Source organism: Lithobates pipiens, unplaced genomic scaffold (assembly GCF_037356315.1).
Source record: "Lithobates pipiens isolate NorthernLeopardFrog02 unplaced genomic scaffold, aLitPip1_a1.2 Scaffold_22, whole genome shotgun sequence".
NCBI classification, from domain to species: domain Eukaryota; kingdom Metazoa; phylum Chordata; class Amphibia; order Anura; family Ranidae; genus Lithobates; species Lithobates pipiens.
Genome location: NW_027507784.1, coordinates 47,588,206 through 47,613,283, shown reverse-complemented (window position 1 = coordinate 47,613,283; position 25,078 = coordinate 47,588,206). Strand labels below are relative to the sequence as shown.

Here is a 25,078-nt window from a genome sequence, read left to right as displayed (position 1 = left end):
TGGTTATAGTTTATGTAATTGATCCAATCTACATTCTTATTCACATTTTTTATGGGGATCAAAGACTCAAAACCAACTTTTACCTGATCCCTGGATTTGAATTCATCAGGGACCCCCCTTGGGACCCCTATAGCGTCTACGTACACATGAGGGTCAAAGCTTCCGGAGAGAGAGCTGCTCGCTTCCTCCTCTGACTGTGTGCTGGGTCAGTGTATGTATCAGGGGTATCTTCTGCTAGGATATGGAGGGGCATAATCACCTTTCCAAGGGCACATTCACTGGTCCAGATACCCTCTAATCTGGTCCTATGTTCCAACCCACTGTCCCTCCCAGGAACCACAATTCTGGCCCCAGTAACTGTCTGTAAAACACACATGTATATCCTTACCATCAGGGATGTCACTGTACCAATGGCATTGCCATGAAAGAGTCAAACAGACAAGGTACTATGTCACAGTAATCAAAGGTAAAGGTGGTCACATGTGTACCTGAAGAGTTATACCAAAATGTAATTATGTTATAATGTTTTGTGATGACCACCTCCTGGGCCTCCCCTCTAGACCAAACAGAAAAAGGATATGCAGCATGGTCGTCATGAAGTGGGCGGGATCTTGTCCTCGGGGGTGGAGCTTTCTTGCAGTGGGAGGCGTGTATTCAGGTGTTCTTCCCGGCCAATTCCACTGAGGTGGCTGTGGTCAGCAAAACTTGGAATGGACCATCATATCTGGGTTCAAGAGAATGTTTTCTCACAAATTTCTTTACCAGCCCCCAATCTCCAGGCAGTAGTTGGTGTGTTCCTGTATCTAATTCAGGATCTGGAATGGAAGAAAACACCTGGACATGCATTTGGGTTAATTCTCGTGATAATGCTGTTACATAATTAGTCAACACATCAGATTGCAACTGTAACTGTTGTGCAAAGTAACAGCCAAGTCTGGGGCTGAACCAAACTAAATTTTATAAGGGGATAGGGCATGTTACCCCCGGGGTGTGTCTGACACTGAACAGGGCAATGAGCAAACTGTCTGGCCGACTCATGTTAGTCTTTTGGGCCATCTTCTAACATCCTGTTTTTCTAGTGTCCCTTTCATCCTTTCTACCTTCCTGCTACTTTGAGGGTGGTAAGGGGTGTGTAGAGCCAACTGAACCCCCAGTGCTGCCCTAATCTTTTGTAAGGGTTGCTGTGAAGGCTGGGCCTGATCGTTCTCTATCACCTCTGGGACCTCAAATCTACATACTATCTCACTCAGTAGTTCCTTAGCTGTGGTCCTGGCAGTCATGTCCACCTCCACTAGGGGGCGTATTCCAATCTGTCACTCCTTTGGCATTTGGGAGTGATCAATTTGTATCCTCTGGAAGGGGTATAGAGCTTTTGCCAGGTGCTTCTTCTGTGCCTTTTCTGTACATTCTGGGTTACATTTGTCGCAGATAGTGCATGATCTGCAGAAGTTGTTGGTCAATGAAGTAACTCATAAGTTCATAAGAGTCTTTGTCAAGTGGGCAGTTCCATTTGCCCATTACACCATGGCTGGGTACATACTCCTGGGTAGACAAGGCTTCTTGTTGCACTCGAATAGTCCATCTCTGAGAGTTCCTCCTCTCCGTTTTCCAGCTTTTCTTCTCATCCGGACTTGCTACTTCCTGTAATTATTTCAGATAAACTCTGTCCACTGGGAGAGTCTGTAGGGTATGCACAGGGTGGTCTTCTTCTACCACCCTGCTGTCCACTTCCCGTGGACCACTGGCTGTCTGTTTGGCAGCTGAATCGTCTAGATTGCCTCGAGCTTCCTTCAAGTTTAGTTTGTCGTGTGCTTTACTTTAGAATAGTCACTTGGGTTGGGAGAAGCAGGGCGTCCAAGTCCTTGATGGCTGAGCTATGTTTCACAGGTGTTCCTGCAGCCGTCAGGAACCCTCTGTCCTTCCAGATAACACCAAAATCATGGGCAACGCTGAAAGCATATCTTGAGTCCGTATAAATGTTGGCTCTTTTTCCCTCTGCCAATTTACATGCTGTAGTAAGTGCTTGCAGCTCTGCCACCTGTGCAGACATCACCGGCGGTAAGGTTCCAGTTTGGAGAACCGAGTTTTCAGTGGTGACCTGGATCCTGCAGGGGTATTTCACTCATGGTGGGGATATGCGTGGTTTCCAGCCGCATTAGTTCGATGCAGTCATGGGGTGACAAGTCAAGACTCGACTCCTCCTCCTTACCCCCCTCGAGAAGTGGAAGAAGGGTGGTAGGTTTCGGTGTTTGACAACGTAATAGAGTAATGCTGTCTAGAAGGTAGGAACACAGGAGTCTCAAGTGTCTGGCAATGGACGGATGTTTCGGCTGGATCTTGGTGGAGTATGGGAGCAATGTCATGGGGAGCAAGCAGAACGAGGCAGAGTCCGAGAGCCAAGTCCAAAGTTTTGTCAAACAAGGCTTGTGCAGCAAAGACAGCTCACAGACACGATGGGCCTCCTCTTACTATCGTATCCAGCCGACAGGAATAATATCCTATAGGGCGTAGGCAGATGCCGTGTGATTGGGCGAGTACACCTGTAGCATGTCCCAGATGTTCAGATACAAAGGGCTTGAACGTTTTGTCGTAGTCTGGGAGCCCTAGCACCAAAGATGGTGTGCTTGAAGGCCTCAAAGTTGGATATTGCTTCAGGAGACATCTGGAAGGGGTCTGATTTCAGGGCATCATACAAAACTTGCATCAGTAGGGAGCCTTCTGAAATCCATGCTCTGCAATAGGAAATTAGTCCAAGGAAGGAATGAAGGGGCTTCTGGCCTTGTGGCAGTGGTATGTCAGAGATTGCTTACACCCTGTCTTCAGTGAGGTGTCTTGTCCCATGGGACAAGACAATGTCCAAGAACAATTACAGATGTTGAGCACCACTGCAATTTGGGCTTTGAGGTTTTGCAGCCCTGTTTGGCAAGATAGCCCAACTGGCTTTCTGAGGTGACTTCAACAGTGGGTAAGTCAGCTGCACAGTGGAGAAGGTCATCAACATATTGGAGGAGAATCACTTCCAGGTGATCCTCTTGTTATGTGTCAAGGATGATAGCCGTAGCGTTTGCAAACTAGCTTGGAGAGTTCTGTGCCCCTTTTTGGCATAACTGTCTGGGTACGTTGCTGCTTCTTTTCGTGGGAGAAGGCAAAGAGGTACCTGCAGGAAGGATGCAGGGGTACAGAACTCTCGGATTCCTTAACATACTGACCAGAGATGTCAAGAGCAAGGTTCTTCACAAGCCAGTAACGTGTGAGTGTTGGCAGCCCAGATCAGGGAATTTTGGACTTAGAATAGTCCAAAAGTGATAGTCCTAGTCCTCGCACTAGGGGTCATAGTGATAGTCGGTCAGTGTGTTGGTGGATTTTCAAGGATGGGTGACAGACCTTGCACATGTTCCACCCTCCCTGTACCCCTCTGCAAACCCCACTGATCCATAATGTGACAGCTAGTGATATAGCATCTTTGGTAAGCAATTAGGGGAGAGCTGGTTAAGAATCTATTTTAGAACATTTATGATTTTTATCTACAGTTTATTGCCAAAATACAGTAACAATCATATAAAAATGTTATGTGAATTATACAAGAGTAACATTGTTGTGTAACTTTTATAGGAACTATTCTTATGTAACACTCTATAAAACTGTAATACTTTGTAGGATAATCATCTTGTTTCTTGTAACAAATTATCTGTATGCTTTTTTTGATCAGGGTTTTGCTATGCATGAAGCTCAATGGTGAATAAGCGGAACAGGATGAAAAGATGGCGCAGCAACGGATTGTACCACCTGGGCCAGACAGCTTTCGACTTTTTACCAGGGAGTCTCTCAAAGCCATTGAGAAACGTATTTCAGAGGAGAAAAATACCAAGTCCAAACAAGAAATTGAAGAAGATGGTCCGAAACCAAATAGTGACTTGGAAGCTGGTAAAAAGCTGGCCTTTATATATGGTGACATCCCCCCAGGAATGGTATCAGAACCCCTGGAGGATATTGATCCATATTATGCTAACCAGAAGGTAAGAGTATGTATTGTTTGGCGCTAGAAGATTGATAGTAACACTGGGTAAAAGAAAAGACCTAATGTGTCCAAAACTGGTGTTTTAGGTAAGGGTAAGTGTCAACAAATCAAATCCGCTTCACCAGTTTTTTTGTTCCACAGCTATTTTTATTAAATGTTTAAAAAAAAATTGATACAAGCCAGAGGTACAGTACAAGTAAGCAAGGAAGGGTAGTTCAGCAAATATTGGGCTGGGGAGAATTCAAGTATGTAAGTGGTGACATTTCTATCAGTCTGGTGAACCCGCCACCAATATGTTTGTAATTGGGGGTAGTCCCACCAGATACGAAGCAGATTACCTTCCCTAAGCAAAGAGCACAAGCATCAGTTCGATACACAACGGTTGAACCTATGCAGGTAAGCGGGAGTCCTATACCAATGAGTACAAAGTTTATAGCCATTTTCCTGAACATTACATTTTAAGGAAGCCTTATTAATAGAAGTATGTATCTACTCCCAGACCTCTGCAATTTGTACTCCTAGCTCTGATTCCCATTTTTTGCGCTTGAGTTCATGGGACTATGTGCCGAAAGATGCGGTATATTACCAAAAGTATTGGGACATCTGCCTTTACATGCACATAAACTTTAAGGGCATCCCAGCCTTAGTCCGTAGGGCTCAATATTGAGTTGGCCCAACCTTTGCAGCTATAAGCCCTTGTACATACGGTCGGACATTCCGACAGAAAATGTCCGATCGGACCGCGTTGTCGGATAATCCGACCGTGTGTGGGCCCCATTGGACTGTTTATCTGACCGACCAAGTTTTAGAGCTGGGCTATAAAATTTTCCGACAACATGATCCGATGTGACTTTGTCCGATCTTTTGAAGAGAATTCCGATCGGACAAAGTGCCACACATGCTCAGATCAAATTCCTAGACCAAAGCTATTGGCTACTAGCCTGAACGTAGTCCAGTCATAACGAAATAACGTTGTCGCGTTCTGAACGATCTGATTTTCCGACAACTTTGTCCGACCGTGTGTATGCCACACCAGTTTCGGACAAAATCCGTCGGATTTTGTCCGAAACTGGTGTTGCATACATTTGGTTGTCGGAATGTCCGACCGTGTGTACAAGGGCTAACAGCTTCAACTCTGCTGGGAAGGTTGTCTACAATGTTTAGCAGTGTGTCAACTGGAATGCTTGTCGATTCTTACAGAAGCGCATTTGTGAGGTCAGGCACTGATGTGGACAAGAAGGTCTAGCTCGCATTTACTTCTCGAATTCATCCCAAAGGTGTTTTATCTGGTTGAGGCCAGGACTCTGAGCAGGCCAGTCAAGTTCCTCCACTCGAAACTCGCTCATCCATGTCTTTATGGACCTTGTTTGTGCACGGGTGTGCAGTCATGTTGAAAGAGGAAGGGGTCATCCCCAAACTGTTCCCACAATGTTGGAGCATGAAGTTGACCAAAATGTCTTGGTATGCTGACACCTTAAGAGTTCCCTTCACTGGAACTAAGGGGCTAGGCCCAACCTCTGAAAGACACCCCCCTCCATCAAATGATTTGGACCAGTGAACAAAGCAAGGTCCATAAAGACATGGATGAACAAGTTTGGGGGGAAGGAACTTCACTGGCCTGCACAGAGTCCTGACCTCAATCCGACAATACCTTTGGAATGAATTAGAGTGGAGACTGTGAGTCAGGCCTCATCAGTACCTGTCCTCACAAATGCGCTTCTGGAAGAATGGTAAAACATTCCCATAGACACACTCCTAAACCTTGTGGACAGCCTTCCCAGAAGAGTTGAAGCTGTTATAGCTGCAAAGGGTTGGGCGACTCAATATTACACCCTACGGACTAAGACTGGGATGCCATTAAAGTTCATGTGCGTGTAAAGGCAGGCGTCTCAATACTTTTGGTAATATAGTGTATATATATATATATATATATATATATAGACAGTATATATGAGATGAGGCTGCAAAGAGCCTTAAAACACACAGTAGTATAATAGTTTCCTACTAGTCAATGATCTAGATCAGTGGTCATCAACCCTTTCTTCAGGGCCTACTAACAAGCCAGGTTTGCAAGATAACTGAAATAAATCACAGGTGATATAATTTGCTGGTCAGTGATTGCAGTATTCTAGTCTGCATCTCCCCAAGGGAATACACAGGGCTTTTTTTCTTAGAAAATAGGTGCAGGAACTCAAGCACGACTCCTCAAAACCCCCACTTACACCCTCCAAACTGCATGAAATAGTAGGTGTGGACAAATCTCATTAACAGTGGGAGGGTCTTAAAGGGGCATTAAATACCAGGAGTGCATTACGTACAAAGTGTAGAGTTGGGGCGGGGGTATTGGTGCAGCATCTAGGAGTGTGCTACAAACATAGTGAAGAGTTCAGAAGTGTTCTATGTACATAGTAAAAAGTTCAGGAGTGCACTATGTACATAGTGAAGAGTTCTGGGGTGCGCTTCATACATAGTGCTGAGCTCAGGGGTGTGCTATGTACAGACTTCAGGGGTTTGCTACGTACAAAGTGTAGCGTTCAGGGGTGCACCACACAGAGTGCAGAATTTAGCCTTCTTCCCCAGCTGCTTACCTCTGCAACCCCCATCCACATTACACTCTCACCCCTCTTCAGGTCTGACCTCTGCATACAACCCTCCCCTCCACCACCCCCATCTTCTCCCCTTCCTCCACCCTCTTACGTGTCTTACTTTTGTTACTGTATTAAACTGAAGCACCCAGTCGGCTCGAGTACCTCCTCATACCTCCCAACATTTGAACTTCAGAATGAGGGACACTGGAGGAGGGAAAATATCTGCGCCGCCCACAGTGCGCCGTGGTAAAATGCGGGCATGGCCAAGTGCTTAGCAGTGGAAGGGGCTCAGGGGATGTGGTTAAACAAAACAGATCTCCTTGTATCTATAAAATATGCTTTGATTGCTTTGTCTGAGCTTACCTTAAAGAAGAACTTCTTTAAAATAGCCAGGAACTGCATAGCAACCAGCAACTGTTGAGGCAATGAAGACTTTGGTGAGAAGTATATAATGTACAGTATTGTGTATATATAGTACAGGAGTGTGTTATGTACAGAATGCAGGGGACAGGAGTGTGTAATGTACAGAATGCAGGGGTCAGGACTGGAGTGTGTAATGTACAGAATGCAGGGGTCAGGAGTCTGTAATGTACAGAATGCAGGGGTCAGGAGTGTGTAATGTACAGAATCCAGGGGACAGGAGTGTGTAATGTACAGAATGCAGGGGACAGGAGTGTGTAATGTACAGAATGCAGGGGACAGGAGTGTGTAATGTACAGAATCCAGGGTACAGGAGTATGTAATCTATAGAATGCAGGGGGCGGCTCCATATATTCCCTTAATCCCATCCCGACTCCATCCACCACCCCGATCCAATCCTGGCTCCATTCATCCCCGATTCCATCCCAACTCTATACATCCCCCTTATCTCATCCTGGCTCTATCCATCCCCCGATCCCTTCCCGGCTCAATTCATCCCACGTCCATTTACCATCCCGGCTCTCTCCATCCCCCGATCCCATCCCGGCTCTATTCTTCCCTCAATCCCATCCCAGCAGCTCCATCCTTCTTGTCCTCCTTCCTCATCCCATCCCAGCTCCATCCTTCTTGTCACTCCCTCATCCCATCCCAGCTCCATTCTTCTTGTCCCCCCTCATCCCCCATCCCAGCTCCTTCCTTCTTTCCCCCCCTCATCCCATCCCAGCTCTATCCTTCTTGTTCCCCCTCATCCCATCCCAGCTCCATCCTTCTTGTCCCCCCCTCATCCCACCCCAGCTCCATCCTTCTTTTCCCCCCTCATCCCATCCCAGCTCTATCCTTCTTGTCCCCTCTCATCCCATCCCAGCTCCATCCTTCTTGTCCCCCCCTCATCCCATCCCAGCTCCATCCTTCTTGTCCCCCCTCATCCCATCCCAGCTCTATCCTTCTTGTTCCCCCTCATCCCATCCCAGCTCCATCCTTCTTGTCCCCCCTCATCCCACCCCAGCTCCATCCTTCTTTCCCCCCCTCATCCCATCCCAGCTCTATCCTTCTTGTCCCCTCTCATCCCATCCCAGCTCCATCCTTCTTGTCCCCCCCTCATCCCATCCCAGCTCCATCCTTCTTGTCCCCCCTCATCCCATCCCAGCTCCATCCTTCTTGTCCCCCCCTCATCCCATCCCAGAGGACATTCAGAGTAGGAGGGGAGGTCTGCTGTTGGTGCGTCTATGTGGCTAAAATCCTACCTCAGATCGGCTGCGTTGTTGTGGCAGAGCGGTGTGCTGCTTCCCGCCTCCTCCTCTGTGCACCGGAAAACATAGGAGGAGGAGGGGCAGGTTCAGTGCACTCCACTCTGTGCTGTGTGCCCTGGAGAGATGCTGGTTGCTATAAAATGTGTTGCTCGCGGCATGCGGGAACCATGACAACCCACACATGCTGCGGGCATTCCAGAACTCAGCCCTGATTTCACGGGATTCCGGGAGAGGGACTGATTTCTGGGACAGTCCCGGCCAATCAGGGACGGTTGGGAGGTATGCCTCCTTGTCCACTGTAGGTGGCTCTGCCTCTCTCACTTGCAGGGAGACCATCCAGTGGGGGTGTCGGCATCTGCACTGCACCCCGGGCACCTGCATTTCCCTTGTCCCCATCCTGCACTCAGAGGGAGCCCCTCAGGAGATCAAATCTGTGGGAGCCATTGGGAGACAGGCTGTCATTTTTAAACACAGAAGCCTGCCTTCTGTGTTTACTAGTGTTAGTGGTGAGCAGGGAGCAGAGGGCCTGAGTCAAAGGTGGTGGAACTGAGTTCCACCAAGTTCCAGCTGAAAAAAAACCCTGGGGCCTGTTAGTGGACCCTGAGGACATGGTTGATGACCACTAATCTAGAGGGGTAGTTTCAAAAAGTGTCTGCTCTAAATGTAGTCCAAGTAGGGAGGGAATCCGAAGGGGACTTAAGTGATATATTCAGTCTATCTCTGAATGCACCATTTTTGAAGAAGCATTTGGCAGGATCAAATGTTCCAGTCTTTCAAAAAAAAAAACCTGGATAGTCTGGGAGAAAGTCAGGGTTGCTGCGTATCGGTGTCATGGGGCCCAAAATCCTTGAAATTGAAGAGCTTGAGCAAGCCATCTAAAATGTATAAATGTTAACTCTATTAAAAGATGTGACAATAACTTCCTTAAGGTATCTGGAGGGGAAAACCAGGGGGCAGCATCTAACACTAAGGGAGTAAAAGCGCTTTTTTAGCGTAACTTAATTGCACCTGACACACAAAAAAAATCGCACTGTGAATTCGCACTGCAGTCGCACTCGGAAATGGATGTAACTCACACCACAGCAGTGTAAACCGAGTCTAACGGAGATGTTCCAAAGCAGAGTATTGACTTAGGCATCAAGAGTTGTGTGCTTACATGCTCCAGTTATGAAAGTATTTTCCAGATTCTCTGTACCCTAAATTAAAGCTGAAATCCAGCATGTATACAGTAAAGGACACAAATTCATTCAGCTTTATACATAGATGCATAACAAGAAATATGCTAAGGGGATGAAAGAGCAAAGTGACAGAGTAATGAGCTTATCAATGTGCTGCTTCTCCTTTCACTGTACAGCCACAGGTTGGGGGAGGGACACAATCTGTGTTACTTTAATGCAGCAGAAAACAGATCTGCTGCTCTGCCAGACAGGGCTGTTCCTCTTGGCAGAACTACGTAAATCTCAAGACTGAATAGACTGAAATACAAATAACAGATCATTTAAATGTATTTAATATGTGTTTTCATCTGTTTGGCTGAAGTTCAGCTTTGAATAAAAAAAAAGCATATAGGGAGATTGAGTGTCCTTGGTGATAAGATGAGAGTGTTAAGTGGTAGATGTGCAGAAAGGTTTAGCTGAGAGCATTGGTACCGCAGAGACTATGCTAGCAAAGTCACTGGCAAAGATATATTACATCAGTTGGTACTTATTGGCATCTAAAAATGAACATCGGTCTTTAGTGAACTACTCTTGTACTTGGCATGGTCTTTCTTAGCCAAAGGTGTGGCACTAGAACACCACTATTAGGATTAGACTAAACGTCCCCTAGGAATAAGACAGAGAAGTTTGTCTTTCCAAAATTTTACTTCACTCTATGCAAACTGGTGCAAAATATCAAGGACTAACTAAAAAACTTTAAAAGCCTGTGCCACCATGCTGCAAACACAAGCATTGCACGTGATTTTTGTGTAGCCAGATTCACTTGCAGCACTGCCCGCTGCATGAGTCAAAGGGTACACCTAACAGCAGGTCATGAAGCAAAGCAGTGTGACCCCTGTCGGGTCTTAAGTCCCTTCTGCAAAAATTAAGTCGCTACAAAAACTGTAGCTGATGACTTTTGATAAGCAAGTACTCATCCGTCCAAGGATCCAGCACAATCCCCACCCGGTCTGGTTCTTCATCAGCCTTCGGGTCCCCGGTGCCCGCTGGGTAAATCTGCACAGCTGGCTGTGACTTCTTGCAGCTTCACATCAGGCTGCCCACTGCACATTGTGAATGGTCCCGCAGCCTTCTAGGTCCTATGATGTGTCTCAGAAGGCTGCGGGCAGGGAGGTGGGAGGAGAACTCCCCCTCAGATTGTCTAGCTGATCCGAGCAGAAGAGGGATAAGGTACCTGTCCAAATTAGGTACATGCCTACATGCCCCCCCCCCCAAAAAAAAAATATGGCAAAGAAGTGGGAAGGAGGAGGAGTGGAACAACCCCTTTTGGGGAAGCCGTAAAAATGCAGCTAAACTGTGCCTTTTGCCAATTTTTTTCTGCCTCCCCCCAAGCCTTAAGTGTAAATGTTCGAATGGTTATATATTTTTGCTGATTGTTGAAGGAGAGGCTATAGACAGGCTATAGACAGGCATTTCAGTCTTTGTACTACAGAACAGAGACCAGCTAATAGTGTGGCAGGTGCAGTGTTCTTGACCATTGTCAGTATAGCTCTGCTTTGTCCTACAGTTAATGGGAAAGTATATTGTATTTTCAGTAAGCACATATTTTAAATTATGATTGCAGATTGCTCATTCAAATCATAGTGACAAGTACCCTTAATAGCCCTTTCCCCCTTCCACTGATACCTACTTTTACAGTGTTCCTACACCACCATTTATCTGCTGGAGCCTATAAAATGCTCATTTCTTTCTGATATGAGGAAGCACCTGATCTTTTCTAGTTTCAACCACAGTGCAGTGCACAGCGCCTGAACGGCCAATGGACAGCCCTGACCCTGCATGGTGGGTCATTGTATTATTATTAATATTATTTTACAGGATTTATATAGCTCCAACAGTTTGTGCAGCACAGTTCCAACTGTTTGCACAGCACTTTAAAATATAAAGGGAGACAGTACAGCAACAATACAATTTAATACAAGAGAGGGTAAGGGGGGCCATGCTCCTGTGAACTTACAATCTAATAGGGAGGGGCTGGTGAAACAAAAGTAAGGGAAGTAGAAGATTTGTTTGTTAGCTGAAGGCAGGATAGGCTACCCTAAAGAGATGAGTTTTCAGGATTCCCTAAAAGTGGACAGAGTAGTAGGTAACCGGACAGATTAGGGTAGTGAGTAAGAGAGAAGGGGAGAAGCTCTGGAGAGGTCCTGGAGAGAATGAGACAAGGGAGTTAGAGATTAAGAGGTATTGGGAGGAGCAGAGAAGATGGTTTGGGTGATATTTGGAGACAAGCTTGGTGATGTAGCTTGGGGGCCAAGTTGTAAATGGCTTTGTATGTTATTATTAGTGTTTTGAATTTTATTTGTTTGGCAATTGGAAGCCAGTGGAGGGATTGGCAGATAGGGGACACTGAACGGTTGGTAAGGTGGATGAGTCTGTCAGCCGCATTCATGATAGACTGAAAAGCAGATAGCTTGCGGAGAGGTAGGCCAATGAGAAGGGATTTAGACTAGTCAAGGCGAGAGATAACGAGGGAGGGAATAAGTTGCTTAGTGGTTTCAACGTTTAAAAAGGTGAAGTCTTCAAGATTTGGACAGCGATTGGATTTGGGGCTGAAAGGACAGGTCAGAGTCCAGGATTACCCCTAGCCCCCTGGCATGGGGGGGCTGATGGAAAAATTATGAGCTCAGTTTTAGAAAGATTGAGTTCGAGGAAATGGTGTGACATCCATGCTGATATGTCAGGTAAAGCGGAGTTCCACCCTAAAGGGGAACTTCCGCTCAACGGATTCCACCCCCCCTCCGGTACCACAATTGGCACCTTTCAAGGGGGAGGGGGTGCTGATACCTGTATGATCCAGGTATCTGCACCCACTTCTGGGAACAGCTAGCCGCAGATGCCCCCCCCCCCCCCCCGCCGTTGTGTTCTGGGAAACACACAGTTCCCAGAACACAACAGGGACCAGTGAAGATGCGCATGCGCAGTAGGGAACCGGGCAGTGAAGCCGCAACACTTCACTTCCTGATTCCCTGACAGAGGATGGCGACTGTGGCTGCCGAGAGACGAGCGATTGCTCGTCATCTACTGTCGACATCGTGGGCGCCATGGACAGGTAAGTGTCCATTTATTAAAAGTCAGCAGCTGCAGTATTTGTAGCTGCTGACTTTTAATATTTTTTTTAAGGTGGCCCTCCTCTTTAATAAATTAGTAATGCGGGAGGAGACTGAAGGAGTGAGGAGCAGAGAGATAGATTTGTGTGTTGTCAGCATACAGATGGTACTGGAAGTATCAATTGACCAAGGGAGGTGTAAATGGAGAAGAGGAGGGGTCAGAGGATAGAACCTTGGGGTACCCCTACAGAAAGAGGAAGTGGAGAAGAGGAAACAGAGTTATAGGTAACATTGAAGGAGCGCTGTGATAGGTAGGAGGAGAACCAGGAGTAAGCAGAGACTTGAAGACCAAGAGAGTCAAGTTTGTTTGAGAGGGAGGGAATGGTCAACAGTATCAAAGGCTGCAGAGAGGTCTAGTAGTATGAATATGGAGTAGTGGCCATTTGGTTTTAGAAGTTAGTAGATCATTAGTGAGTTTCAGTGGGGCAGTTTCAGTGGAGTGTAGTAAGCGAAAGCCAGACTGTAAGGCCGCGTACACACGCGCGGACTGTTTGCCCAACCTTGTTCGTCAAACAGTTTCGGCAAACAGTCCGCTCAAAATTTGCATGAGCGAACTTGCCCACACACGAGCGGACTGTTTCAGCGAACTGTTTGCCAAACAGTTCGCTCAACTTTTGAAATGAACGGACTCAACCACGTAAGGCGGAGGCAAATCCGCCCATTTCGAGCGCGTGTACAGGTAGGCGGGGCCCGCGAAGGAGACGTCGCGGGCTCCGCCGCCTGTAATGGACTTAAAGGGGAACCCCAACGCCGAAAAAAATCGGCGTGGGGGTCCCCCCCAAGTCCACAACAGACCCTTTTCCGAGCACGCTACCCGGCCGGCCAGGAAAGGGGGGCGAGCGAGCGCGCCCCCCCTCCTGAGCCGTACCAGGCCGCGTGCCCTCAACATGGGGGTGCCTTGGGGAAGGGGGGGCCGCGCGGCCCCCCCACCCCAAAGCACCTTGTCCCCATGTTGATGAGGACAAGGGCCTCTTCCCGACAACCCTGGCCGTTGGTTGTCGGGGTCTGCGGGCGGGGGGCTTATCGGAATCCGGGAGCCCCCTTTAAGAAGGGGGCCCCCGGATACCGGCCCCCCACCCTATGTGAATGAGTATGGGGTACAATGTACCCCTACCCATTCACCTGTGAAATAAAGTACAAAAAAAAACACAACACAGAGAAAAAATATTTTATTGCACAGCTCCGGGGGTCTTCCGTCTTCGGGGGTCTTCTCGCCGGACTCCTCCGCTATCTTCGTGTAGCTCTTTTACTAGCGGAGGAGCCCGGCTTTCTTCCTCCCCGCCGCCGGCCTCTTCTCCCGACTTCGGGGGTCTTGTCCCCCTCTTCGGTTCTTCTGCCGGGCCACCGCGCCTTCTTGTAGCTCTTTTGCAGGCGGTGGCCCGGTCTTCTGTCGCCGCTGTCGCTGTCGCCGTCTTCCGTTCTTGTTCTTCTTCTTGTTCTTCTTCTTCTTCCCCAGGAGATGTTGACACGTCGCTCTCTCCGGCCGGAATGCCAGAGCCGCGCTGTACGGTCACTTATATAGTGACAATGGGGCGGTGTCACATGGTATATGTCACATGGGTTGGTCACATGGGTTGATGTTACATGGGGACTATGACATCGTAAGGGGGCGGGGTCACCATGTGACCAACCCATGTGACATATACCATGTGACACCGCCCCATTGTCACTATATAAGTGACCGCACAGCGCGGCTCTGGCATTCCGGCCGGAGAGAGCGACGTGTCAACATCTCCTGGAGAAGAAGAAGAAGAAGAACAACAAGAACGGAAGGCGGCGACAGCGACAGCGGCGACAGAAGACCGGGCCACCGCCTGTAAAAGAGCTACAAGAAGGCGCGGTGGCCCGGCAGAAGAACCGAAGGCGGCGACAGAAGAACGGAAGGCAGCGGCGACAGAAGACCGGGCCACCGCCTGCAAAAGAGCTACAAGAAGGCGCGGTGGCCCGGCAGAAGAACCGAAGAGGGGGACAAGACCCCCGAAGTCGGGAGAAGAGGCCGGCGGCGGGGAGGAAGAAAGCCGGACTCCTCCGCTAGTAAAAGAGCTACACGAAGATAGCGGAGGAGTCCGGCGAGAAGACCCCCGAAGACGGAAGACCCCCGGAGCTGTGCAATAAAATATTTTTTCTCGTGTGTTGTGTTTTTTCTTTTGGGTACTTTTATTTTACAGGTGAATGGGTAGGGGTACATTGTACCCCATACTCATTCACATAGGGTGGGGGGCCGGTATCCGGGGGCCCCCTTCTTAAAGGGGGCTCCCGGATTCCGATAAGCCCCCCGCCCGCAGACCCCGACAACCAACGGCCAGGGTTGTCGGGAAGAGGCCCTTGTCCTCATCAACATGGGGACAAGGTGCTTTGGGGTGGGGGGGCCGCGCGGCCCCCCCTTCCCCAAGGCACCCCCCATGTTGAGGGCACGCGGCCTGGTACGGCTCAGGAGGGGGGGTGCGCTCGCTCGCCCCCCTTTCCTGGCCGGCCGGGTAGCGTGCTCGGACAAGGGTCTGTTGTGGACTTGGGGGGGACCCCCACGCCGATTTTTTTCGGCGTTGGGGTTCCCCTTTAAGTTAATTCCAGGCGGCGGAGCCCGCGACGTCTCCTTCGCGGGCCCCGCCTACCTGTACACGCGCTCGAAATGGGCGGACTTTCCTCCGAGCGGGAACAGTTTGCTCATTTCGAAAGTGGCCTACACACGGGCGGACTGTTCGCTCAAACAAGGTTTCAGCGGACAGTTTTTCGGAATTTCCGAAAGACCTTGTCCGTCCAACTGTCCGCTGAAACTGTCCGCTGAAAGCCCACACACGAGCGGACTGTCCGCCCAAACACTGTTCAGCGGACAAGGTTGGGCGAACAGTCCGCCCGTGTGTACGCGGCCTAAGATGTTAAAGTTGTTGTCAGTGAGGTAGGAGCACAGACGGTTGTAGACTAAGCATTCTAATGCCATGTACACAGGATCAGATTTTCCGTCGGAAAAAACGTGGATGGTTTTTCCTGACAGAACTTTCGACCGCCAAGAACATGGTGACGTACAACACTACGACACGCTGAAGTTCAATGCCTCCGAGCATGCGTTGAATTGTTTCTGAGCATGCGTAGGAATTTTGCGCATTGGAATTGCTAAAGACGATTGGAATTTTCGATCTGAACTTTTTCTGTCAGAAAATAGAGAACCTGCTCTCAATCTTTTGCTGGTGGAAATTCCGCCAGCAAAAGTCCAATGGAGCATACACATTATTGGAATTTCCAACCAAAAGCTCTCATCGGACTTTTGCTAGCGGGATTTCCGATCGTGTGTAAGGGGCATAAAAGTTTTGATGCAAATGGGAGCAAGGAGATGGGTCTTAAATTGTTCAGGCTGGTGTGGTCCAGTGAGGGCTTTTTAAGTAGGGGAGTAATCAGTGCATATTTTAGAGGGGAGGGGAAGGTGCCAGTAGAGAGGGAGAGATTAAAGATGTGAATGAGGGAGCGTAGCATAGAAGAAGAGGGTGACGATAGTAGTTTTGAAGTAACAGGGTCCAGCGGACAGGTGGTAATGTGGGCTTCTGAGAAAACTTTAGCAATCTCTTCGGGAGTAGTAAGGTCAAAAGAAGAAAGTGTTTTGTACAAGGTATGTTAAGTGGGATAGATGTCTGTGCAGTGGAGATGCCCTCACAAATTGAAACAAACTTGATTTTGAAGTGATTGGCAATCTCGTGAGCAGTGAGTGAGTTACTGGGTAGAGATGGGGGTGGAGAAAGTAGAGAGTTAAAAGTAGAGAAGAGACGATGAGTACTAGAGGACAGAGTATTAATGACCATGACAAAATAGCCTTGTTTGGCAGCATGGAGGGAGGAATTGTATTTTAAGAAGGCAGATTTATACATGGTGAATGCTTGCTGGGATTCAGTTTTACGACACAATTGCTCCAGTGCGTGGCTATGTTTCTAATGCCGCGTACACACGACTGGACTTTCCATCGGAATAAACTCTGACGGTGTTTCCGAAGGAGTTCTGACCGAACAGACTTGCCTGCACACAATCACACCAAAGTCCGTTCATTTCGAACACGATGACGTGCGACGGGACTAGAAAAGGAAGTTCAATAACCAGTAGCCAACAGCTGCCCTTGCATCGTATTTGGCCCGTCGGAATAGCATACAGATGAACTGTTTTCCCGATAGGAATTGATTCTGTCAGAAAGATTTAAAACATGTTCTATTTCTAGATCCATCAGAATTTTTGAAGAAAAAAGTCAAATGAAGCCCACACACTATCGGAATATCCGATGAAATTATTCGGTCTGACCTTTTCTGACAGAAAGTCCGGTCATGTGTACGCGGCATTAGGGTTTCGGGTGTCTTTAGTCTGCCAAGGTTGCAATGGTTGGGGCCTGATATGGTTGGGGCCTGATACTTTGTGTAGTGAAAGGAGCAAGAGAATCCAGCGTGGATGAAAGTGAACTGTTGTAGACAGACATGACCAGGTTAGGGCAAGACAGTGGGACAGGTGGTTGGAGACAAGGACTTTGTGAAAGTGATAAGGTTGTGGTCAGAGAGAGGAAAGGGGGTGTTGGTGAGGCTGGAGGGGGTGCAAAGATGTCAGAAAACACAGAGCTTACACAGAGCTTTTTACTTAGGGCTCTGGCAGGTAAATAGGATGATGGTAGCATGGGGAAGGTAAGTATTAGCAGGAGAGAAAGCTGGCTATCAAGAGAACCTGTCACAAGTTCACTTTCAAGTCATTTTGATACAAGCATATTATTTCAAGTTTCTGTGTTGTTCTTATTACATTAAATAGATCGATGTGTTTATTAGCCACAAGAGGAAGCTGTGAGTGGCTTTTTGCAATTACTTTGTCTCTTAATTGTTGAGATTAGATATCACTCAGGGAAACTATGTTTTCAATGAGTTAGGTGACTCAGACTTGCATTAGAGCAGTACACCTCTTCACAGATGTAAGATTCTATGCACTAGTGTGAATGAACTCTTAAAGATGTGCATAGAAACAAGATTTAACTGACGTTTCATGTTTATTTATTAAAAGTATTGAAAAGACTATACATCTGCTTTAATATCATTACAATGCAACCTAGAAATGCTTGAAAAAAGCAAAATACTGATGCTCTGCATCCTCCCATTCTGCCTTGTCCTTATAATGAAATTTGTTATCATTGCTTTGATTATGTTTATCAGTAAGATAAAGAATGCTATCATCTACTATTATGTTGTACAAAGAGATAATGCAAATCGATGCAACCTTCTACTAGATTCATATATATATATATATATATATATATATATATATATATATATATATATTTTTTTTTTTTTACTTAAATTGATCAAATACAGTAAAAACGTGATATAATGAATGCACTGCCTGTACTAGCCTTTACTATACAGATACAATCTTAAGTTATATTTGTGCCAGACAGTCCATTTTAAAACTGGATGTTATACAATTATGTTCAATGAAAAAAATGCAATCCACCAGCATTTGTAATGAAATGCTTGTGTTTCACTTTTTTCTGTTTCAGACCTTTATAGTATTGAATAGAGGGAAGGCAATCTTCCGCTTCAGTGCCACATCTGCCTTGTACATTTTAACCCCCTTCAACCCTGTGCGTCAAGCAGCTATAAAAATACTGGTACACTCATATCCTTTATAAAATGAATTTATATAATATTTACTTTAAGGTGAAATTTGGGGAAGTGAATTGTCATTGTAACTGCAACCACCTATTTTTATTGTTCCTTTGTGCATTCAAAAGGAGTACTAAAGTAACATTTATAACATTCAGAATTATTAAAAAGCATAAATCACTGACTTAAATATCTGTGTTAATATTGTTTATTATCATTATTTTGAAAATGTGTCCATATTTCCAGTCCAGCCCTATAACTACAACTGCTGTTTCAGCTCTTCTTAATATAAAATAAGGGGGTGATACTTCATATTCCTGCTGAGCGCAAAACAAAATCTCCCATGGTCTCTTGCAGTGCCTCAAGTCACTGTATGGCTGTTCAAGGTGAGCCAGATTAAAATAACGCATTTCTCCTTTAGCCCCTGTACACACGGTCGGACATTCTGCCAACCAAATCCGTCGGATTTTGTCCGTCGGATTTTGCCTGTTGGATCTTGTCCGAAACTGTTGCATACACACGGTTGTCGAAAAATCTGATCATTCAGAACGTGATGACGTAATTTCATTACGATGGGACTAGCAGCCAATAGCTTTGATGTAGGAATTTGATCAGAGCATGCGTGGCACTTGGTCCGATCAAAATGATCGGATTAGGTCCGACCGGCCCAGTTGGTCGGGAAATATTTCCAACATGTTGGAAAATTGGGTCCGACGGAGATTCGGACGGAATCAGTCTGATGCATACCACACAGTCGGATTATCTGATGACACAGCCCGATAGGACGCATTCAGATGGATTCTCCGACCGTGTGTACAAGGCATTAGACTTGCATGATCCACGGAGGGAACATTTTTAACTTTTTTCCCCCTTAAGAATGGTTTCATTTGTATGCTCATGTTCCAAGGAGGAAGCTGGCCATTGGATGATGTAGACCAGTGCTCCCCAAAGTGGGCAATACTGCCCCCTGGGGGCACTGGAACAATCCAGGGGATGGTAATAGCCTTGGGTGCAACTTTGGTGGGGAGTGGGGGGGGGGGGGGGTCTTTAACAAAAATAAGGGGGCAGTGGAAGCATATAGAAAGCAGAAGAAGAAAATTTTGAGAAAACATTCTTACATGTTTCATCTATTGTGTCACATAGAGTTTAAGTCATAGTGATTACTTTATTTTCCAAATAAACACACAGAATGCAAGTTATAACCAATAAGTGCAATAAGTGGTCAAGTCCACCGACAGGTCTTAAAGCCCAACTCTGGGCAGAAAAGAAAATATTCCTTGCAGTGGGGCTGCAATGATTAAGGCTGTATTAGTACCAAAAGTAAACGTTTATTATATTGCATCTTACCTATTCATAGATGTGATGCTTGTACTGTATTTGTTTCCTTTTTAGGCTTTCTTTCTTCTGTTTATATCTAATGATACAGCCAGCATGTCTGTTGTTTTTCAAAAGCACAAGCTCTCGAGCAGAATGTATCAGTTTACAAGACAAACCATGTAACATTAGCAGGGGTGAATAAAATTACCAGCTTTCTTTTAATCATGTAAAACCTTTATGCCAAAAGGAAAAGAAGTTTTGCTGTAACCGATTATGAAGTGTGAGCTTGAATTTGGCTTAAATTTTGGGTTAGGCGTGCCACTGATATGAAGGTGATTACACTTTTTGTAGCTGCTGACTTTTAATAAACTAAAAAACGGGTGGAAGTCCACTTTAATGATTTTCTGCCAATCAAAGAGCAACCTTCTCAAAGTCACTATTTGCATATTTATAAGCATGCTTCCCCACATGGCATTGATCAGTGCTGCTTATAGGCCACTTTTGACTTTGCATTGTGGGGAAAGGGAAATGCCCCATCTCCTCTGTCTCCTCTGTCGGGATATGGAGAAGCATAGCCTGGGCAGTGTTGTAAATAAAAGGTACCAATAGAAGAACTTGCAACATATTGCCAATGGTGTAAAACAGTGGTCTCCAAACTGTGGCCCATAGGCCAAATGCAGCCCTTGGCTTAACTTTATCCAGCCCTTAAGGGAGTATTCTTCACATTAATATAAAGTACTGTTCCTCCCACTGACACCAATGAGGCACCATTCCTTCCACCAACACCAACAGTGGGGTATAATTACTCCCACTGACCACAACAGTGGGGCAATATTCCTTTCACCGATGCCAATAATGAGAGATCATTCCTTTCACTCTTCCACTGACACCAATGATGGGGCACTATTCCTGCCATTATTACCAATGATGGGGTATTATTCCTCCTCTTACTGACCACAGGCATTGAAATTGATTTACTTCCACTAACCACCAAGTCTGAGAGCTGGAGCATTTCCTACTCCCACTGGCCACAATCAGACCCCCTCCCACCCAAAAAGTCTAAAGGACAATAAACTGCCCTTTCCTTTGTAAAGTTTGGAGACCGCTGGTGCATTATAATTAACTAGTGCAATGATGCCCCATAAACCAATACCCACAAGAAATGATAATTTGACAGTTCCCAACAAAATGCGGAGAGCCATATCAAAGATAGATTAGCGTCAACATGCGGCTCAGAAAATATGGGTTGGAGCTATGCTGGTTAGTTTTTAAAAGGTTAGTACTATTGTAGAAACCTTATTGAAAGTTTGAAAGTAAGAATTTAATCCTTATTGAAAGTTTTTACAATGCATACTTTGCACCTTTTACTTGCATGACTATATAAGGTACATATGCAGCTGTCATTTTAAAGTCACCATATTTTTCCTTTTACAGCAGCAATCACATTGTGAGAGTCATGCAATTTAGTCTGCTGGGGTTCCATAAATTTTGTTTTCTTTCTTCCTCTCAATTGCTACTCCTATTCAGTGTTTTGTGAGTCACTATTTGATTTAATGTCTGCTACAAAAGCTGTTCTCTCTCTTTCAATAGGCGATTTTGTTTCACCTGTATGTATTCTGGAAACGGAAGGGAAAAAGGCATAAGCAAAGCTTATATTTAACTCTGTAGGGTAGCAACCTTTTGTGCTGTAATGAATAAATGACATTACATTACGGTGCCAGAGCAATTCATTTGTCATATTTATTTTACCTTAGTGACTCTTATAACAAACTATATTAATGCTTAGCTTCCTTGACAATGGTATACATTATTCAGCATGCTCATAATGTTCACTATCCTCACCAACTGTGTGTTCATGACCATGAGTAATCCTCCGGAATGGGCAAAGAATGTAGAGTAAGTATCCATATGAGTTTGATATATTTTATGAAATCTAATGTCTTGCAGGATCTTACATGAAGACCTCATATAGACTATATTGCCAAAAGTATTGGGACACCTACCTTTACACGCACATGAACTTTAATGGCACCCCAGTCTTAGTCCGTAGTATTACGTTGGTCCCCCCTTTGCATTTCCTATAACAGCTTCAACTCTTCTGGTAAGGCTGTCCACAAGGTTTAGGAGTGTGTCTATGCCTGAACAGAGTTCTGACCTCAACGCAATAGAACACCTTTTGGATGAATTAGAGCAGAGACTGTAAGCCAAAATTGTCCAAAATGCCTTGGTATGCTGATGCCTTAAGAGTTCCCTTTACTGGAACTAATGGGCCAAGCCCAACCCCTGAAAAACAACCCCACACCATAATCCCCCCTCCACCAAAAAATTTGGAGTTCTGACCTCAACCCGATAGAACACCTTTGAAATGAATTAGAGCGGGGATTGCTAGCCAGGCCTTTTCGTCCAACATTAGTGCCTGACCTCACAAATGCGCTTCTGGAAAAATGGTCGAACCTTCCCATAGACACACTCCTAAACCTTGTGGGCAGCCTTCCCAGAAAAGTGGAAGCTTAATATTGAACTCTACAGACTAAGACTGTTAACGTTCATGTGCGTGTAAAGGCTGGCATCCCAATATTTTTGGCAATATAATGTTCATTGGCACCGTTTAAAGGCATGGTACGCTTTCAGATGTTTTGGTTGTTTTAACTAGGTATCATTGTAGTTATATTCCCTGTGTCATTTGTTTGCCTTACCCTGTAATGATGGGCTCACATGTTGTGAGCTGCAGTTTGTAGTGTCATGGCTGATCGATTCCCCTATGTCAATGTATTCATTCACCTAGCTTGTCCTTATTCGAAAAGGAGCAGGCAACTTCTTATTCGGGGGTCATACAGCATCCAATCCATGCCTCGCCATTTCCTCTGTGTTGCATCACAAATGTTGGAGTGCTCATGTGATGAGACTGCATGGTGAGCTCTGTTAATTGCTCTGCCTGTTTGTGTCTATGTCAAATCTAATAACCGTGAAGTTCTCACCTGCATAGCACTAGACTAAGAGACCCAGGGATTGTGGGATATGTAGTTTCTTCACAGGAAGTGTCAGTTCTCAGAATACAGACAGAGTTCATGCATTAACTGGTGTATTGCCATGGGGCATGCCTCTTGTTTGAACACAAACAGAATCTTCCTACACAGAAACGTGAAGATTTACTCTACTATGCCCTGCTGTGCATACAGGTCAACAAATGACACCCTGAAACTGCATGATCAATGCACATCTTACGCAGGTGAGAAACAAAAGATGCTGGTAGAAAAGTTTATAATGCCCTTAAAGAATAATTCTAGGAGGGGTTGTTTATATTTTAATCGTCTAACAAAATCAATTTTTCTTTGCAAAAACATTCAGTTTTTGACAGATAGAAGAATTTTGACAGGTAGAAGAATCTCCCCATCAGCTGTGGCTGGTTTTATACTAGGGGTGGGCAGAGCCTGATGGTAGAACTAAGAAACTGGTTCCTATCAGGTCTGCTCCACTTTTGGTTTGGCAGTGTCTTGCAGTGGGAACATTAGTGCCTGACCTCACAAATTGCTTCTGGAAGAATGGACAAACATTCCCATAGACTTCCTAAACCGCTGTGGACAGCCTTCCCAGAAGAGTTGAAGCTGTTATAGCTGCAAAGGGTGGGCCAATTCCATATTACACCCTAAGTCTGGGATGCCATTAAAGTTCATGTGCGTGTAAAGGCAGGTGTCCCAACACTTTTGGTAATAGAGTGTATTTGCTTGTACATTTTGAAGGTTGTTCAAATATATTACAGTTTTGTTGGTGGACATAACTTTACTGGATGGGCAACTTTACTGTGGAATAATTCATAGGAAATTCTAGTCCAGGCTGAATTATTATTATCTTTGTCCAAAGCAATACATTATTTGAGCACTTTATAAGTCAACTCTTATAGAAAGGAAGCAAAATTTAATTTATACTCTCAATTACAACAGCTGAAGATGACAACTGTGGGCCAAATGCCAAAGAATTGTGACTGTGATATATATAGAAATCAGGCAGAGTGAAGGCTATGGAGGGACTCCCCAAGCCTTTCACAAATATGGGTCACTCTGACTGGTCTGGCCAGAGATGTTAAAGATTAAAGCTGAACTCCAGACACACAAAAAAATATATATTTAGAGCAGTTGTTTATTCCTTGAAAAATAACCTTTTTTTTTTTTTTTTTTTTTTTTTTTACATGCTAATAGCATTCAGTACCCAAATCTCTCTACACATATCATCCTTTTTCCTTCCCTGCAAAGCATCATTCAACCTGAAAGGGAGGAGGAGCAGCATTAGGAGGTTCTGCTGCATTTACATGAATTGACAGAGAACCTGCTGATGGGAGGAGAGAACAGAGTCGTCTTTTCATTGTGTTGCTGCTCCTTCACTGTCCAATCAGCAAGCTGCAGGTGGGGAGGTAACGCCACTGTATTCCTTAAAACAGTATTAAACCAAAACCCCAAAATATAATATATAACAGCTTACAATCATTGGATGTGGTGGCTGCATGGGTGCCTATTACCAGCATGTGCCTGTGAATGTTGAACATGTGACTCAAACATGCAACGCAGGCGCATTTTTGTTGCATTTTCTATTTATTTCAATGAGGACTTGCGTCAGCATGCAGGACTTTTCAAGGTGTACCGCACCTGCAGCACAGTCGTGTGAAGACTCCCATAGGTTTTAAAGGGATTACGTTTTTGTTGCATTTTCAGCTCGGTAAAAGCAGCCTTAGTTTTCTGTTTTTAGAAATGTTTTTACTTTGTTTTTACCAGGTGATCTGGCCCGTAACACACCTTCTCTAATAAAGTGCCTCCGCTTTGGATGAAGCAGCAAAGGGGGCACTTTTGGACAGCAGCATTCTGGGGGGAGGGGAGTGTTAAAATGCTAGCCGATTAAAGCCCCGTACACACTGGCCGAATTTTGGGAAAAATTACCAACATTCGGCCTGTGTGTATGTTGCTCTTTCTGGTTGGCTTCTATAGGATATGTATTCTGGAAAACCAGCAGCCGACTCCCCCCTCTGTCCCCCTCTTGGAAAACAACAGCTCTGCAGGGGAGATTGCTGAACTAACCTCACATGGTTAGTACCGCGGCTCCGACTGGAGCTGAAAATAGTGTGTTATGGCAGCACAGTGGTGTAGTGGTGTAGTGGTTAGCACTCTCACCTAGCAGTAATGCCGCGTACACACGATCAAACAATCCGGTGGAAAAGTCCGGCAAACTCAAGTCCGCCAAACAATCCCCCCGTGTGTAGCCTCCGGCATACTTTTTTGACCCGAAAGTACGGCGGACTTAGAATGCCGTGTTGCACATCAATCTGCCCGCCGTACTCGCATTTCGGCAGACAATCCGACCGTGTGTGTGCCAGTCTGCCGTACTTTTGAAACGAGCAGACTTTTCCCGCCCGGAGAAAAGTCCGCTCATTTCGAGCGGGTCTCCAGGTAGGCGGGGCCCGCGAAGGAGACGTCGCTGGCCCCGCCGCCTGGTATGGACTTAAAGGGGAACCCCAACGCCGAAAAAAATCGGCGTGGGGGTCCCCTAAAACCCACAAC

The 25,078-nt window shown here is 45.9% G+C and overlaps 1 protein-coding gene across 4 annotated transcripts in view; it reads left to right on the top strand.

Moving 5' to 3' along the window:
- LOC143923735 (sodium channel protein type 2 subunit alpha-like) overlaps positions 1-25,078 on the top strand; it is a 351,076-nt gene that overhangs the window by 90,836 nt on the left and 235,162 nt on the right. For all 4 annotated transcript variants that reach the window (XR_013261775.1, XR_013261774.1, XM_077447556.1 and 1 more), the window contains exons 2-4: positions 3,710-4,016; positions 18,110-18,230; positions 21,341-21,428. Coding sequence is in view for 2 of the 4 variants with exons in the window: in XM_077447556.1 (XP_077303682.1) it covers positions 3,762-4,016; positions 18,110-18,230; positions 21,341-21,428 (464 nt within the window). In the remaining 2 variants the exon portion in view is untranslated. The remainder of the gene's footprint in view (positions 1-3,709; positions 4,017-18,109; positions 18,231-21,340; positions 21,429-25,078) is intronic.